Below are 17,517 nucleotides of genomic sequence, written 5' to 3'. Positions count from 1 at the left end.
CTAATCTTTGAGACAATATACATTGTGTCGTCTGGTCTGTTCATGGCCGCAGCATCGCAGTATATTGGTCTAGATGTTTCAAAATATGTTCCCTAACTACAAATATTATCCCAGGAAGCCCCAATACACTACACTCGTTCCCACACAGAAGCCCCCAGCAAGATTCGAGATGACATCGACATGAGGTTCAAAAACAATCCACCAGTGCCATGCTTCGTCCCTCAAACGCCATAATATGTATGGAATTTGACATGACAGGATCCTCTACAACGCCTGTCCTCCACCAAGGCAGGCAAGGCCCACTCGAGCCTATTTAAGTTCCCGAATGACCTGTTGGGAGCTTTCAAGATAGTCGACGAAGTCAAACACAGGTAGTGTGCGGTACTCTTCGGACAGGCTCTCGTCTCCAAATACCTCAGTCATGTTTGACGATCCGCCGCCATTCCACGCGAGGACCTATAAGCAGGGTCAGACACACCTCTAGGCATTACAAACCGTACAGGCTTAGCATGACTTACGTTTTCGGTGTCCTTAGGCACTTCAGTGAGACTTCCAATGGTACCGATAGATATAATGGCTTTCTTCAGCTGCTTTGGTGTAATCTCGGCGACAGAAAATGCAGAGTCTTGCGTTGGTTGCAGGGAGAGAAAGTAAGCAAGTAGACCAGCGATGTGAGGAGAGGCCATTGATGTGCCAGAGATAGTCTTGGTTGCATATTTGCTGCCAGTCCACGTTGAGAGAATATTCAACCCAGGTGCAAAGATGTCGTTGCATTTGCCGTAATTTGAGAAGTATGCACGCTCGTCCTCCAAGTTTGATGCCCCAACGGTGACGGGGTTTTGAGCACCAGCTGGAGAATAATCGCAAGAATCGGTGTTGTCATTCCCAGCGGCAACAGCGAAATGGATGCCTGCGTCGACGGCAGCATTGACTGCCAGATCTAAAGTGGTTGATTTGCCCCCACCCAAACTCATGTTGGCTGCACTACCCTTAAAGCCTTTCTTGCCTTTGCCTTTTTTGGCAGCTTGGACCTTCTCCGTGTGTGAGATTGCGGCCCACTCAACTCCCTTTACAACATCGGACATTGTTCCAGATCCGTTTGACTTCAAAACTTTGACAGCGTAGACACTAGCCTTTTTTGCCACGCCAAATTTCTTGCCCGCAATCGTGCCAGAGCAGTGGGTGCCGTGGCCGTTGCCGTCCTCATCTGGGTCACCAGCAGGGATGGTCTTGCCCCAATGAGCTCGACCTTCAAAATCAACGTGCTCAACGTTGGTTCCGGTGTCAATCACATAGACATCAACGCCTTCTCCACCGTCCTCTGAGTAAAGATATTTATTGAAGGTCCCGAAACTGAGGCTCTTCCGATGAGATATCCTAGCCAAACCCCATGGAGCGTTTTTTTCAACTTCCGAATTGTCCATCGTGTGAACTATCGAATCCTTCTCAATGTACGCCACCTAGATGGATGACACTTGATTAATGGATGGCAAAGCTGTGGCTCAGACATGATTTACCTGAGGATGCTTGCGAATACGCTCAATCACTGATTCATCGAAGTGGCCTGAGTAACCAAGTATCCCACCTGGAATATTGTAGGTATGTTTCAAGCCCTCGAAGGTGGACGTCACCCAGCCGGAAAGGTCCCTCTTCTTCGCCTTGGTCGACTCAACTTGAACGTGCAGATCCTGGACCCAATCATGATGCCCAGCAGCATCAGTGTGTGATACGTCTTTTTTGAAGACTATCATGTAAGAGTCAGGAACATGCTCGGAGTTAGAGGTAGAGAGTATGGGTGCGGCATCGTTGGATGAGTCGAAGGAAACGGGGGACGCTGAGACCAGTAAGGGTATCAAAGCGAAAATATAAAGACCCCTCATGGTGTACAGCTATAGTTTTCGATGACTAGGTGTGAAGATGATGATGTATATCCTCTTCCTGAAGATGGAGAAGAGGGGATAGTGATGAGGGTAGTTGGGAGCTCGAAGAAGATAAACGGAAGGCTGGAGAGATAAGCATATGCGACGCTGACGCCCTCGACTGCCTAGACAGTGCCAAGCCACCGGTACAACGATGACTACGGCAGGCAAGAAGTCTCCTGAAGCTCAAACGCAAGACTTCGTGATGCGCAGCGGGGATGCCAGCTTTGCTTACCGAATTGTATTAGAAACCGGCAGCTGTTCCGCTAATCTTGGCACGCTAAATTTCGAGTCAGAATAACGTCTTCCCTTTGGTCTCGCCTGCTTTGAGGTGGTGCCTCTGTCTAATGTTCACAATTGGCGCTTTGCTAAACCTGCCCGTGATTAAAACCTGATAGCGATTTGTATAGATATCAGGTTGCCGTGCTCGTTCTGACAATCAATCATCCCTCTCTTCTGCCTCTTTATCATAAGCTATACCCCTCTGCGTTCTGAGAAGCTCCTATCAGCCGTGCTCTAAAGTCAGGTTTATTCGGTTAAATTCCATATCAAAACTGATAGATACATTTTCTGCCTTGGGTTGGCAGAAAACACTAGCAATGCCCGCGGAAACAATACCAGAGGCTTTCGTCGAGGAACTAAAGAAGAGAGAACTGGAGAGGGATGGGGAAGATGACGAAGGACGCCAAAGGAAGAGAGTCAGAGCCGACACAATCACGTTACTAGAACCAGAAGATAAGCACACCGAAGTAGAGGAAGTCACAGTCATTCAACCGGAGAAGTCTTTAGACCTGTACAGTCATAAACGCCTCCAGAGGGGTCTACGTTACATTAACGCTGAAGTCAAACGTGATATTACACCAAGAACTAGGGAAGTACTCAAGCTTGCAAAGGACGCCTACAAAATTGCACTTGAAAGCGAGGAATTGGATCTATCAGCCTGTGCCGTTGTCCAGGCATATGATAGAGTGTACTATTCCCCAGCGTTTTATCTCAGGTCTGATACATCAGAAGACAAGGAAAGATCACAGTTATTACTTCAATTAAGACGATGGGAATTTCTGGCCAATTACGGTGATTATGCAGCCGAAGATTTGAAGAATTTCCGTGATCATTTAAAGACGGCGGCGGGGAGAGACCAAACCACCGAACTATGGAACGCATCTAGAGCTCTTAGCTCTAAGAAATCATGGCAAGAAATGGCAGATGAAATCGCTAGAGATGTAGGCGGCTTGAGAGGACAAGTTTTCATCGCTTCTGATGCCTTGGGATTAGACCCCAACCACATGTTATGGTTAATCAGCGAGTATGGTCAAAGGAACGAGATGTTCCACAACAATGCCTCAGGCTTTATCAAAAAATGCCACTGGACAGACTTAGCGCAGCAACTCCACCGAGATCTGACAGAACTACCACATACCATGACTGACAACGCTACTATCGAGAACTATACGAAGGTCATAAACAGAATTATGCACGAGTACTTCTTGAACGCCGACGTCACAAGAGATCCCAAAGAATGGTTCCCAAACAGCAAGGCATGGAAGCTAAGCGAAGACAAGAGTAGGTTAGAGGATAAGCAGAAGGGGAAGGAGAAGCAGTGAACCTTCCCAATGCATATGAGCGCAAAAAGACCAAGACTAAACATGGAGAAGAACTACTTTAGTAAAAGGCTTCACTCACAGACGAAGATGATTTTGACATCCAGCGCACATTCCTCGAATTGCTCCTTCTTCAAGCACGTGCGAAGGTCGTCTGATAGAAATAGGCCAACGTATCGCAAGCTTTGAGATGAAAGCACTAGATATCTGGCGTGGGGAGACCTATGCAATGAACGTGCGGGCAGATACATCCCTCCGGCTATTGAACAGCTAGAAGTCAATAGCTGCACTTATTTTCCTCGTAGAAGCATGTAGCTCGCAGCAATTGCGTGTCCTATGATCGTGAAGCTCGAGTACCCCGCCGGCTCCGGGGAGCTGGCGCACGTCTTTAGCGGGTAGCTGCGCCTATCATCCGCCCGCGGGTTCCGCCATCTGCCCTGTAGATCTATGTTCGAGTTGCCAAGTCGTCCTTTGTAGGAGAACGTTACTCATCTCATTGTCTCGGAGCCAGAAGAGGGCGTCTCATTGGTCGCGAATGAAAGATGAATTAAAAGGTGTGAAATACCATGATCGGTACTCACGAGATGCGCAGACGAGTCGTCGGATCAGCAGTAGGAGGACTTCGCCTCCGGCTGATTCACCCTAGACCACAGAGGAGCTGGCACGCGACTCCCTGCCACCGTTTGCAGATGATACCTCGAAGATGACCTAGCACGTACTTTAGTACTTCGCAAGATGGGACCAAGACGACGAGCATCGACGGTCAAAGGCTCGAATGAAGAAATTGAAGAGCTGCAAAGGCATTTCAGAGACTTATCTTACGCGGCCGAGTCGAGTGATCTTATAAGTTGGCTGGCAAGTCGGGTGCAGACTGCACAAGCAATACAACAATTCCTTCTCAATGACGCCGAGAATCGCCATCCCCAAGATGCGTTTCGACATTTGGGAGGATTTCAGATCTTATTGGGCATTATCAATGAGACAGTATCGGAATGCAACAGCCAGAAAACAAGCTCCGGAGACTTCGGTCGATGGCTCGACTTGCTTCAGGCCTCATTTAGGATATTAGCAGCAGCTTTACGATCTCACATGGGCAATCAAAGGTACTTCCAAGAGAAGACTCAAGGAAATGGGTGGTCAGTCTTGCGTGACACAATGGCTCGAGGCATAGACTCGCACTCGGAATTAGAACCTCAAGCCCGTCAAAGCTTCGTCGACTGTGGATTCGCAGGTCTTCTAGCCTGCGCTCTTGATTATGAGTCAGTAATTCGATTCTCTGTCAAGCAGTTGGATAAAGAGCACCCTAACGGACGCTTTGTCACAATTCTTGGGGAGATAGAATCGATTCCTCAAACATCAGCAGAGGAGGGCGCGTATCAAAAGATAATACAGTCGATTGAAACAGGACTCGGCCCCTCTCCTTTGGTGAAAAATGCGAATGCTCTCTTCGTCTTGTTTGAGCTTTGGATCCGCTCTGAGGAGCCTTCCTGTGACATTCACTCCTGGCCTGTCCCTCGGCTGCTGATTTACTTGATCAACTCGTCGACAAACAATCTAGCTTCTATCCATGACACCCACATTCTGTCACTTGTCCTCTCAAGAATATGTCAAGCCACGGAAGAAGAGAAATGGCGGCAAGCGGAGCTTTTCACACTGGCTGCCTGCCTTTTGTGTCTTGGTATATCTAAGCTTGACGATGCTTACTTGCTTTTTCGATCTTCAAGAGCTTCGCCGACCATCGCAAAGCTTCTATCGTCGGCTCTCGAAGATTTGCAAGTGTCATCATATGTCCATTTCGACCTCTCGACCTATGGCTATGTCTCTGTTGAGCTTCCAGGCATGGCCCATGACTTTCCCCCAATGTCAAGTAGCAATGGCTACACCTTGACCATGTGGTTCCAGGTAGTGCAATTCGATTCGAATTCGCATACCACACTTTTCGGTGCTTTCGACTCTAGCCAGTCTTGCTTCGTACTAGTCTATCTGGAAAGAGATACCCATCATCTGATTTTGCAAACCTCAATCAAATCCTCAAGACCGAGCGTGCGTTTCAAGTCCGTCTCGTTTCAGGAAGGCTGCTGGTACCACATTGCCTTGACCCATAAGCGACCAAGAACAACGTCTTCCTCTAAAGCATCTTTGTTCGTTAATGGTGAGTTTGTAGAGCAGGTGAAGTCGCAGTATCCTTCTCTACCATCAAGGGCGCCGAACGAGCTTGGCATGAATGGGCGTACAGATATCACTGGTGCCCGAAATCCGGTACAGACTTTCTTTGGAACTCCCCAAGATCTGGCCGCTCGGTTAGGAAAGAATTTAATATTGACTCAATGGCGACTGGCAAGTGCACAGCTCTTTTCCGATATAATAAGTGATGACCTGCTTGCTGTATACTATAGACTTGGTCCAAGATACAGCGGTAATTTCCAAGACTGCCTTGGATCTTTTCAGACGTATGAAGCCTCAGCACAACTAAATCTTCGAAACGAAAGTCTACATCCCGGTAAAGAAGAAAAATCAGACCTAGTTCTCGCTATACGGTCCAAAGCAGGCGATCTGCTGCCTGAGGCTAAGATTTTACTCAATATCTCTGCAAGCAATGTTTATGTCAATACGGACTTGTTTTGTGATTCTAGTCTGCAACGCTTAACGTCGCTTTCTCGAAGTGCAAATCGAAAATTGCACGCCATTACACGTGGTGGCCTGAATGCCATAGCATTGAACGGCAGTTATCCACGCATCGATCAAGCAGTGCTTAATACTTCTGGCCATGCTGTGCTTACAGGAGATCCTACGCCTGTCAATAGAAGGCTTCTCGATGACGCCGCCTGGCAAATTGGCGGATGTACCGCAGTTTGCTTAGCCTTGGTAGATGGCGCAGAAGACGAGAAAACTTTCACCCAGTCCTTGATAATCTTGACATCAACCTTACGGAGCCACTGGCGTAATAGCGAGGCTGTCGAGAGGGAAAATGGATTTGGAATACTAGCCAACATAATTGCTTCAAAGCTCAAACAGTTTGACTCGGTGAGTATGTCGCCCGGTCCTAGCTCTAGCTCCAACCATGAGGACACTATCTCGCTCTCACCATCCCTAGAGACACTCTACATTCTACTTGAATTTGTTGGCTTTTGTAAGGACAGACCGGAAGACTCCGTGATCAATAACCCTCTCGCTTATCGCACATTAATCGTCGACCTTGATGTCTGGCGCAACTTGTCAATGCAAGTACAACGACTGTATTATGACCAGTTCGTTATCTTTGCGAAGAAGAGCAAATACCATCAATTCAACTCGAAACGATTATCTAGGATGAGTAAGTCGTCCGGACAAAGATTCCTGATCTCAGCTTACATGGAGACTCTCCAGGAATCGTAAAGAAGTGGCTAGAAGTACTCAAACACCAACAATTCACGGCCGTGACATTCAAGTATTTTATTGAATGCTTTGAGGTGCTTTTGACCAGGAACTTCACAGCAGAAGTAATGCGCTCTTTGGCTCTGTTCATCACTTACGCAGTTTACCAACCAGAAAGAAGGGTAGAAGATATATCCAGAAGGAAAAGTACAAGGTTAAGAGCAAGTACTCCGACTAGGCGGAGGACTGTATCGGCTTCGAAACCTGGCGATGCGACGGCCTCGAAGCCTGATACGATAGTTGACAGCGATACGACACAGCTTAAACTGCTCCAAATCGGTGTTGGGGTATTGCAACTTTATGCAAATATCCTTCTCCGACCTAATGATGTGACTAGTATCCAGAAGTTTGCGAGGACTGTGACGAATAAGGCATTCCAATCCCCTGTATCAATGAATGTGCGCTTGCTGACTGTAGCAGTGGCTACTGTACCTAATTGCCGAGTCCCAAAGCTCAATCGTAATTGAAGCTGTGAAAATTTTCAGCCGACTTCTGACCCTGAGCGGCTCGAATTACAGGGAAAATTTTGCTAAAAAGAAGGGAGGTCTGGTGATTATGCGTCACAATCTCCAGCGCCATTGGGACATTCCGGCTATATGGCTGGCTTGCTTTGCGACTTTATTGGGAAAGGATATTGCCAACATAAATCTTCAAAAATTTGATCTATTTACCTTGATTGAGACTTTCGGCGCGGGCGACAAGATAGATGTAGTCGCTCCTGAAATACTTCCCTTGCTAACTACTCTTCTCCGTAATGGATTTTTAGCTCTTACTAAACAAGAACCTGAGCTGGCTTCACCAGTACTTGCGAAAGACCCTGTGACACCAGCTCAGAGCTCTCAGTCCACGCCGCGCTCTTTGACGGTCACTACTGCAACCACCAAGTCTCGTGAGTCCCCAGCTCTACTACAGATAGAGTGAAGTGCTAATAATGTACAGCGACCAAATCCACAGCAGATAGCCTTTACGTCGAGAGGTCTGCCATTATACGCACTGTGATAAGATTCCTGGCTGATCTTCATACAAAATCGCAAGCTTTCCGCGATCTTTCAGCCAATTCCAGCTACATCCAAGACCTCTTTTTGATGCTTTTCCCTGTCGTCGTGAGCGCCAATGCGGTCTCAGCAGAGACTGAGCTAAATGCGCGAAATTCTGCGCTGACATTCAATGGCGGTGATGTTGCGATGAAGCCGGTCTCAGCCGACCAGAGGGGTACTCTCATCGTACGCACGACTGGAAGTCATCAACAATCTAATTCGAGGCCTGATGCCCCCAAACGTATGTCGTCGTATGAACTCGTCACATCGCAGGCAGTGCTCGAAACGCCAAAATCAGAAGCTTCTGGCTTGCCCCAACGGTCGCGTTCCAGGTCGAATTTGAGCGACTCAATGGTCCAGGAAATACTTGAGCTCGTCCTCGCTGTCTTCTATGACCAGATATTCGCAAGAAAGGACTTTCCAGGGCTCGGTCTGTTTATGCGAGTTCCTCCGGGATTCCAGGAACATCAGGCCTATTTTGAAACTTTTATCCTACGCAATGCTCTTTCTCAACTCAGCAACCACATCAAGCTCAATCAGAAATTACTCTGGGAACCTCGAATTCTCACAAATCTAAGTCGTTTGTCGGTCCACTTAGCCGAGGCGATCTGCGAAGGCTGGTTCATCAATGGTGCTGATGTAACCTTCGGATTTCTCGCAGATATCTTAGAATATCTACAACTTCCCGAGATCTCTATCATCAAATCGGTCAGACTCTGTAGTGGGACCATCGCCCACATCAGAGCGATCTTTTTCCGTAACGTGCTTCTAAGGCTCTCTGCATTGGACAAGACTAATTCGTCGAACGAACTGATAAATCTACTTGACAAGCTTGCATACTGGCAAACAGCATTACTACCTAGCCAAGATCCTAACGAAGACCTTCTCCGACAGTTCTGTTATCTCATATATGCGCAATTTTCAAGTCCTCAAGACCAAGTGAGAATGGCAGCTGCAAACGTTTGGCGGCTGCTTCTGGTTCATAAATATGCTGAAATTTCAGCAGTCTTGATACAGACAGCAGATTCTCGGAGCGAAGGGATTCTCAAAGGCTTCAAGAGCATTGTAGAGCTTGACAACGAAACCTTCCTTGCTTGGGTCGACAATCATCGATCAGATCTTCATCATCTGTTCACACCGCTTTCTAAGGACTGGTCTAACTTCGTTACAGAAGAGGATCATCGAACGGAACATACTGCAAAGGCAAGAATTGCAAAGAGAAGAGAACGACTAAAGATCTGGGCTGCGGATGAGTTCAAGATCGAAGAGAGTATCCGACGACATGAGACCAGTGGTAATAATTGGCGTTCAAATATCTATCACACCGAGCAATTCAAGCGGCAGAGGTCACTTCAAGATCAGCAAGACGCTCGAATCTTCGTTAACTCCGCGTGGAAGAGAATGCAGCAAGAACTCCACGGTCCCTGTGGCTTGCTTGAGGACGACACAACATCAAAGTGGCATCTGGACCAGACTGAGGGAAGAAACAGGATGCGAATGCGTTTGATACCTGACAAAGAAGTTCTTGGTCAAGAATTCCAGCCCAAGCGCCGCCAGTCTCAAGGTCCGGTAAAACATCGATCTAGTTTGAGCGCGTCATCAACGCCTGCTAGAGGCGCTTCACCGATACCTACTCAAAAACAGCCAAGAGAAGCTCTGGCCAATGGCCGCGTCGTACACGATGATCCTTTAGGGCTCAACATGACAGGTGGAGACGGCGATGATCAACAGAGCGAAGACGGCTTTGAAATGGTAGACGATCCAACAGCGGAGCTTGAGGAGTTTGAGGACAAGAACCGCAAAGTCATGAGGAGCATAGAACGTGGCGACCAAGTTCAATTTGTCCACAACGCATCCAGAATTGTGGGCCTCGAAGCTGTTGAAGGTTTGCTCATCATTGGCAAGCAGCACCTCTACATACTGGATAATCTGTTCCAGAGGCTCGACGGTGAAATTGTCAATGTCACTAATGCTCCCGAAGACGAACGTGATTCTTATTTACAAATGACATCAGGGCATAAGAAGAGTCAAAAGGAAGTCGCACCGGCGAAAACTGATTTTGAAACTCGACACTGGTCATGGGACGAGATACTGAGCATCTCCAAGCGGCGGTTTCTGTTTCGAGACGTCGCGATCGAAGTCTTTTTTGTAGATGGGCAGAGTTATCTGCTTACTTCACGTGATTCTAGTTCTCGAGATGAGCTCTATCAAAGGTTGCTTACGAAGGCGCCTATTTCTGCTGCGAATGGGACGACTTCAAATGAAGAGGAGAATTGGAGAGCTGACTCCATCCGCAACACTGAGGAGATGCATCAATCTTTGGGCGCTAGATTTACAAATGTCTTCGCACAGCAGATCTCAAATCCCGCAACGCGAAAATGGGCTAAAGGGGAAATATCGAACTTTCATTATTTAATGCAAATTAATACCATGGCAGGACGTACTTTCAACGACCTCACACAATACCCGGTCTTCCCGTGGGTGCTTGCAGACTACACCAGCGAGAAATTAGATCTTTCAAATCCGAGAAGCTTCCGAGATCTGAGCAAGCCGATGGGTTGTCAAACACTCGCAAGACAATCGGACTTCAACGAACGCTACCAATCATTCGCCGAGATGGGCGATGACAAGGCTCCTCCATTTCATTATGGCACTCACTACTCTTCAGCTATGATCGTGACGTCGTACCTGATCCGCCTCCAGCCCTTTGTGCATTCCTATTTGCTTTTGCAAGGAGGGTATTTCGATCATCCAGACCGACTATTTTACTCAATCGCAGACGCCTGGAATTCAGCCTCACAAACAAATATGACTGATGTGCGAGAGCTCATACCGGAGTTCTACTATCTACCCGAGTTTCTCTCGAATATGAATCAATACGACTTTGGTGAGCGACAAGGTGGTCAGAAGATTGACAAAGTCAGTCTTCCACCGTGGGCAAAGGGTGACCCTAAGATCTTCATTACCAAGCATCGAGAAGCACTAGAGAGCGACTATGTCCGTCAAAATCTTCACGGATGGATTGACCTTGTCTTTGGGCACAAACAACGCGGTGAGGCTGCATTAGAGGCGACCAACGTTTTTCACCATCTTTCATACCATGGTGCTCGTGACCTCGATACTATTCATGATCCTGTGGAGCGACTTGCTACAATTGGTATCATACATAACTTTGGACAGACGCCACTTCAAGTATTTACTCGACCCCATGTCGCCCACGAGCCCACCAAATCGCCACCAAAGGGACTGGACCTTGCCGCTGAGGACTTGACCCGTCTGCCATTCCCAGTATTAGGTATGCGATGAGGCTTCAGATTCAATTGCGTTTAGACCTAACATGCGATAGAAACCCAGGACCGCATCGCATCACTGCAATGGTCCGTTAAACAGGAAAAGGTTGTCCAGACCGGGCCCTCAAAGCTTCATATGGGACCAACATTCGACAAGTATATGGAGTGGGGGTTCTTCGACGGAGGGATCAGGTTTTACATGTCAGAAAGTAAACGAGTAAGCACGATTCTTCTTTCAGCTCGACCGTGCACACTGACACAATTCAGCTTGTGGGTCTGTTCGAGCACATTCACATTGGTGAGATATCGGCAGCTCTCTTCGCAGATTCTAAGACCTTAATTACGGGTGGCAATGACTGCACGATCTCTGTCTGGTCTGTGTCATCGACTGCAAAAGCTGTAGACCTTCAGCCGAGGAAATCGCTATATGGACATAGAACGGCCATAAACACTCTTGTGGTTTCCAGATCGTTTAGCACGCTTCTGTCGGCCTCTTCCGATGGCAAGATCATTCTGTGGGACCTGAATCGTATAGAGCTTGTGCGAGTACTAACGACTGGCAAATTTGTTGAGGTAAATTCTTTTCGCAGGTTTCTGCAGCGTTCTGAGCTTAATTCTCTGATAGTGTGCGCGGATCAACGACGTCACTGGCACTATTGCTGTGTGTCGGGGCAGTGAGGTTTCGTTATGGACTTTGAATGGTGATTTCCTGCTAAAGCAAGAAATACAATCGGATGGGGACGATTCGATAACTTCATGCGCATTTTATGAAGGCAATGGGCACGAATATTTGGAGCGGCAACTCGTTTTCACTGGGCACAAGCGAGGCGTTGTCAATGTCGGTGACCATGCTCCTATTTCATGAGAGCGAGCTAATCGCCGAATAGATATGGAGCATAGAGATCAGGGAGGGCTTCTTCGTCTTGAATCATATCAAAAACCTGCATCATATGGATCAGGCTGGCTTCAACGTCGGGGCTGCTATTACTGCCATCCTACCGACAGCACAAGCCGTGCACACGGGCGATGACGAGGGACGAGTGGTATGCACCCGTCCTTCTCTTTTGAATCACGATACTGATTTCGGATAGTATGAGTGGGATTGCATTCAACGACAATAGAACATCCAGGGTTCATGTTACGATTATAGGTCATGCTGCACGAAGAACAAAATCAAGGGAACTGTATTATAGCTAGACAGGTCATGATCAAGACTAGATAGTCACCCATGTGTAAATATTTGGATTCACCCACTCTCCTGGCCCCCAATGTCTTGGCGCGTGTCCAATGACGTAGTTGTGTACAAAGTTCGCTATTGAATCAGGGAAGTCGCCTTGTCTACGATATATCTCTTGTTCTCCGTCCCATCCACAGTATGGTGCCTCCACCAGGATATGTCTTCCGAGACGGTGGCCCAGTGCCAGATTGTGATCTCAAAGATCCCCAAAATCAGACTGTCGGACAGCAGATGAATATGGAGCAAGTCACTCGCACATCCACGAGCAACAGCTCCAACAACATAGATACGCCCTCCTCCAGCGCAGGCGGCTCAAGCTCATCTGCTGAAGTTGCTACTGAGAGTCATGCTCTTGCGAACGCAGACCATGAGGAGAAGGGTGCTGTGCAGCAAAACCAGCAAGATGGTGAGGTTCGTGACATGGGCTGGAGCGACCCCAAGTCCCAGGTGCCAACAACGCTGGTCGGTGGCCTACCAAATGAAGAGCTTTGGACCCTAGTCAGGAGATTCAACAAGCAAATGTATCATGTCAAAGCTACAAATGCGCCATTGCTTGCTGGACTGGATGTCAACATCGTGGATGAGGATGAATTCTCCCCGGATAAGCTGCGAAGTAACGTGGAGAGACTATACATGACCGTTATTATTGGTTTAATGGGCTTTGGCAAACATATCGCAAGGCTACGGAGTTGGCGAGAGCCTAGAAGAACAGGCGCATTTTGTGTTGTGAGTAGCGACTATGTCCTGGGAAGCAAGGGTTCTAATTGAATGTTCCAAGACGTACGCCATTGCCTGGGTATTGAATATCTTGATGCCGCTTTGTTTCACCACTTTGGTGGTACTCATAGTCTATCCGCCATCTCGAGCATTTTTGTTTCCACCAGCCCCACTTGCTTTAGTAAGTGCTTCAACCGGTGGGGTGCAATCGCCAAAGGCTGGTGTGCTCGGTAGTCACGATAGTGCGACTGGAGCTCCCGAGAAGCATCAAGGTGAAGCGGTCGAGGCTGAAGCTCACAATTTCGTTACTGGAATTGGCTCGATCGCTCTGAGCAGCGCGGCAGGCAAGCACGATCAGGGTGATCCCGAATCGGATCCCGTAGATAGCACCGTTCCTGACCCGACAAGACTTGCAGCTGCTGGCGCGGAGGCGAAGGTGAACGCCGCCGGAGGTGAACCGGATGCGAAGCACGACAAGACCAAACAGCCTATGGAAGATGCAATGTGGAAGCAAATGCGACCTATCATGCACGTAATTGGTGATATCGCTGATGGCTGGGAAAGATTTGCAAATGCATTGTCTCCGACCAAGCCCTTTCCGCAAGAGAAACCTCGTGTGACTCTTGCTTCTGCCGTCGCGCCTTTGGTAGCCGCCTCTCTTCTCACATCCTCTTCCGTATTCATGAAAATGGTCACTGGCGGCATTGGCTTCGGCTTCTTCGGCGACCCCCTGATATGGCGTGGTCTCGATTTCCTGAACAAAAAGATTCCTGACTGGCCCAAATATCTGGAAATCCGGAACTCGATCCTCAAGGGCGTACCGACTAACGCCCAATTAACGGTTACCCTCCTACGCATTGGTGAGGCGAACAAAGCTCCGATTCCCCCACCCCCACGCTCTGATGAGCCACCACCATCCAAACCCGCCTCTATCAATGGCGATCATGTCACCTCAACCCTTGATACCGATCATGAAGAACTTCACGACGCCATTCACAAATCAGACACCGACAAGAAAGCTGACGCCGAGTATCTAGAACAAGAGCAAAGCGAAACCAAACATAAACACCACACCGGCGAGCGCGTCATAGGTTTCTTTAAAGGCACGACGAATGCGGGCGTGCAGACCAAATTCGGCCTCAACAAGACCAAGGCACACATTCTCGGCTCCGCTGAGGCTAGAGAGCGGTTGGGCATTTTGCCCCAGAATATGGCAAACGAGGAGCCCTCCGGCCCAGTGGACTTCAAAAGTCGGTACAAGGGCTCTAAGGGTTGGACGTACATCAGTACGATCGCAGACGTGCCCACTGTCAGCTTCTCATATCAGAGCACGGATGGCAGTGGTGTGCACCACGAGAGCAAGGCGAAGTGGAGCATACCAATCGATGAGATTTCCGAGATCAAAAAGATTGGTGGTTTAGGGTGGAAGGGCAAGATTGTCGTGGGATGGGCGACCGGCAAGCAGGTCGCGGATGGGATGGAGATCTACACGAAGGGAGGAGATACGTATAAGGTCACAGCTATTAGATTGAGAGATGAACTCTTCAACCGCTTGATCGCTATCGATGGGCAGAAATGGGAATGCTTGTGACGCAGAAAAGAGTAAGACTTTGGGTTTCGGAAGTCCAGCGTTATGGCGGTTAAATCAACGCGCCTTGTTATAATTGTATATTGACGATCTTTTTGGTGGCTTGGTGATCATACACAAGGCTTTACTCGTACAAGGCATTGCCGAATGCCAACTTCTTGATACTGATATATCCAAAACATGCTGATTTATTGTACAATTCTTGCTTCAACATTACTACTTACGCTTTGCCTATCACATGGCTTCTTCTCTTTCCTGCTGAATCCCAATGTCCGCGAAGCGATCACGCTTCATACGCTATCACCCCCATCAGCATCCCTTTCACCAACCTTCTCAACCTCAATAACCACCAGTCCACGATCCTGACCCATCGCCTTCCCCTCTCCAATCTTCGCCAATTCCCTCCAATCACCTCTGCCCTCCTCACTCGCAAGCCCATCCACCACAAACGGTCGCGCTGATTGACACACACTAGGTAACTTAGGACACCCCGCCTTGGCCCCATTCGTCCCGGTGTGGAAACGGCGCGGGGTGAGCGAGGTGAGCGTACATCGCACAGAGGAGCGTTTCAGACCGAGGGAGGAGGCGGTGGAGGAGAGGAGGCTGCGGATCGTGGGTTTGAAGTGGTTGAATACCGCGGCGGTCGCGGGCATGCAGGAGACGGCTATGCCGGCTGTAATCTCGACGTTGCTGGGAGAGGCAGTGCGTCAGAGAGGGTGCTCATTAAGGAAAGAAAAGGAAAGAGGCAGACGAGGCAAGCTGGGAGGTTGAAGGAGCACAAGAGGAGGAATATGGATGGGAAAAGGGGCTCCGGAAAGCTCACGCGTAGATCATGGCCGGAACGGCATTCCATGTAATGTCGCCTGTATATCCATGAGCCAATTCAATACGATTTTGTAGGCTGAGTACGGAGGCTAGACAGGCGCTTTCCCGAAATGTCAGCTCCTCCAAGGGCAGGGGAGAGAGTAAAGGCTTGCTTACACAGCTCCCGTAAGGAACATGAACGATATGCCTATCTTGCGTTTCCTTGGCAAATTCAGTTGCCATACAGCAGGTAATGGCAAAATCATGAGATAGAGATCGCTCACGACATTGACAGCACCCGTGGCTAGCATAAGCTCTGTTAAGTTCTTGCACTGAGGCGAGGCCCATGCCTTGACGTATCCAAGAGCAGTATGGTCGCCATGTACACTTGGGAGACATAAGCTGGCATAGACGATAAGCTTCGCGAAGTAAAAGAGTCCAGTAACGACGGCGCCAATCCAGCAACAATAGCGGACCCATCTGAAGGGGCGGAAGATTTGGATGAAGAGGACAAAGAGGGAAAGTTTGACGAGCCAGAACAGGGGACCGTAGCTCATTTGTAACACGTTGGATAGCTGGAACAGTGTGATGAGCCTGGTTAAATAGCCGTTATGCACATTGGTCATACCAAAAGTAGCTTGGCTGGCATATCTTCAAATGTGAGGTCCCATTGGTGGATACCAAAGGCATGCTTAACATTGACAACTATGCCGACAATCAGGCAAACGGCCGTCCACTTTCAGGGTAGTTCTTACCTGCAAGCCCCAACGAAAGATAAGTGATCCCAGCAATCTATAGATATCAGCCACTGACTCGCAATCTTAGAAGTCCTTTGGGGTACGAACAATCCCTAGGGTAGAGATCACTGTAGTCATGAAGTTAGTATCAAGTCGGGCGAACAGAGTCAGAGAGGGTTCATACAATCGTCCCAAGTTTTCTTCAGGATGAATGTCTTTGCACAAAGGCGTAGGGCTGCAAACAAGAGAATAATGAACATGCAAACACCGGAACAAGCATTGATATGACCTGCTCGGGTTTCAGGATTTGAAAAATTGGGAATGACTCCAGCTGGAGGGGCCATTAAAGGCGCCTTCTCCATTGCTTGATGCTGGGTAAAAGCCATACTTCGACTGGGCTATGCTGAAAAAGGGGCTGCTTGTACACGAAACGTAGGAGAGAATCCATTGCCTTTTCAATGTACAGAAGACCAACTGAATGCATACGCACGTAACTTCGCCCCCAAAGTACTAACATATCGTTTTCTCGTAATATGAAGCTTGATCAGTAGTTGAGACAAAACGGGCGGATTGTGACTCTACGAGTTCATAAGCATTGTTGAAGAAGCTTCAAGCCCATTCAACATCGATCAGCCTTAAGCGAATCAAGCTATCGGAGCAGATGCCTCTTGTGCGATGGCATGATGCAAAGCCTTTTACTAAGGGTATGACCGTGAAGCTAGCTCGAAGAATTAAGGCAGCCACACGATGGTTTTGGATGACCTGTGATGCGATCCATATGAACGCAAGAATGCATCGGTAAAATCCTTGTCCACTCGCTTGTGGTCACAAACAGTATGCAGCAATGCCACGTACGAGGAGAGACATGCACTGGCCGTCGCTTAGGCGTTATAGCCGCGGCCATTGCTCGGTAGGATGCTTTTGTCACTGGCTGGCGAAGGGGCTGCGCATCGTACTTATCTTTTTAGGCTTGTTTGTTCATTTTTAAGCGTATATTCAAGCTCTTTCCTCGTGTTGGCCTGCCGTGCGGCGGCATAGTCCTTGGGCCAGAGTGCTACTTCAGGGATTCTCCAAGGTGGTCTAAGGGACTCAGAATCCCATAGCATAGTATGGCCCTTTGGCTACTGCATCACTCTGAAAGCGTAATTTTGTGCTAGGTAGCGTATAATGGCG

At 48.4% G+C, this 17,517-nt stretch overlaps 5 protein-coding genes across 5 annotated transcripts; 3 read left to right on the top strand and 2 right to left on the bottom strand.

Annotated features, from left to right (window-relative positions):
- Window positions 1–309: 309 nt before the first annotated feature.
- KY384_000532 (uncharacterized protein) lies at window positions 310–1,424 on the bottom strand (the record flags this gene model as incomplete). The annotated part of the gene is made up of 2 exons (XM_044809068.1): window positions 310–456; window positions 519–1,424. 2 exons carry the CDS (start codon window positions 1,422–1,424, stop codon window positions 310–312), a joined length of 1,053 nt encoding a protein of 350 aa, XP_044665055.1.
- A 1,094-nt stretch (window positions 1,425–2,518) lies between these two features.
- Window positions 2,519–3,523, top strand: KY384_000531 (uncharacterized protein; the record flags this gene model as incomplete). Its single annotated transcript, XM_044809067.1, has 1 exon — window positions 2,519–3,523. The coding sequence occupies one exon, from the start codon at window positions 2,519–2,521 to the stop codon at window positions 3,521–3,523; it is 1,005 nt and encodes a 334-aa protein (XP_044665054.1).
- Window positions 3,524–4,255: 732 nt separating this feature from the next.
- KY384_000530 (uncharacterized protein) lies at window positions 4,256–12,126 on the top strand (the record flags this gene model as incomplete). The annotated part of the gene is made up of 7 exons (XM_044809066.1): window positions 4,256–6,833; window positions 6,887–7,332; window positions 7,355–7,823; window positions 7,874–11,266; window positions 11,318–11,478; window positions 11,529–11,834; window positions 11,887–12,126. The coding sequence occupies 7 exons, from the start codon at window positions 4,256–4,258 to the stop codon at window positions 12,124–12,126; spliced, it is 7,593 nt and encodes a 2,530-aa protein (XP_044665053.1).
- A 510-nt stretch (window positions 12,127–12,636) lies between these two features.
- KY384_000529 (uncharacterized protein) lies at window positions 12,637–14,806 on the top strand (the record flags this gene model as incomplete). Its single annotated transcript, XM_044809065.1, has 2 exons — window positions 12,637–13,224; window positions 13,277–14,806. The coding sequence occupies 2 exons, from the start codon at window positions 12,637–12,639 to the stop codon at window positions 14,804–14,806; spliced, it is 2,118 nt and encodes a 705-aa protein (XP_044665052.1).
- Window positions 14,807–15,093: 287 nt separating this feature from the next.
- Window positions 15,094–16,164, bottom strand: KY384_000528 (uncharacterized protein; the record flags this gene model as incomplete). The annotated part of the gene is made up of 2 exons (XM_044809064.1): window positions 15,094–15,493; window positions 15,785–16,164. 2 exons carry the CDS (start codon window positions 16,162–16,164, stop codon window positions 15,094–15,096), a joined length of 780 nt encoding a protein of 259 aa, XP_044665051.1.
- Between the last annotated feature and the right edge of the window lie 1,353 nt (window positions 16,165–17,517).

Source organism: Bacidia gigantensis (assembly GCF_019456465.1).
Source record: "Bacidia gigantensis strain McMullin 20006 chromosome Unknown contig_74, whole genome shotgun sequence".
NCBI lineage: Eukaryota > Fungi > Ascomycota > Lecanoromycetes > Lecanorales > Ramalinaceae > Bacidia > Bacidia gigantensis.
This window is presented reverse-complemented; position numbering and strand designations above follow the sequence as displayed.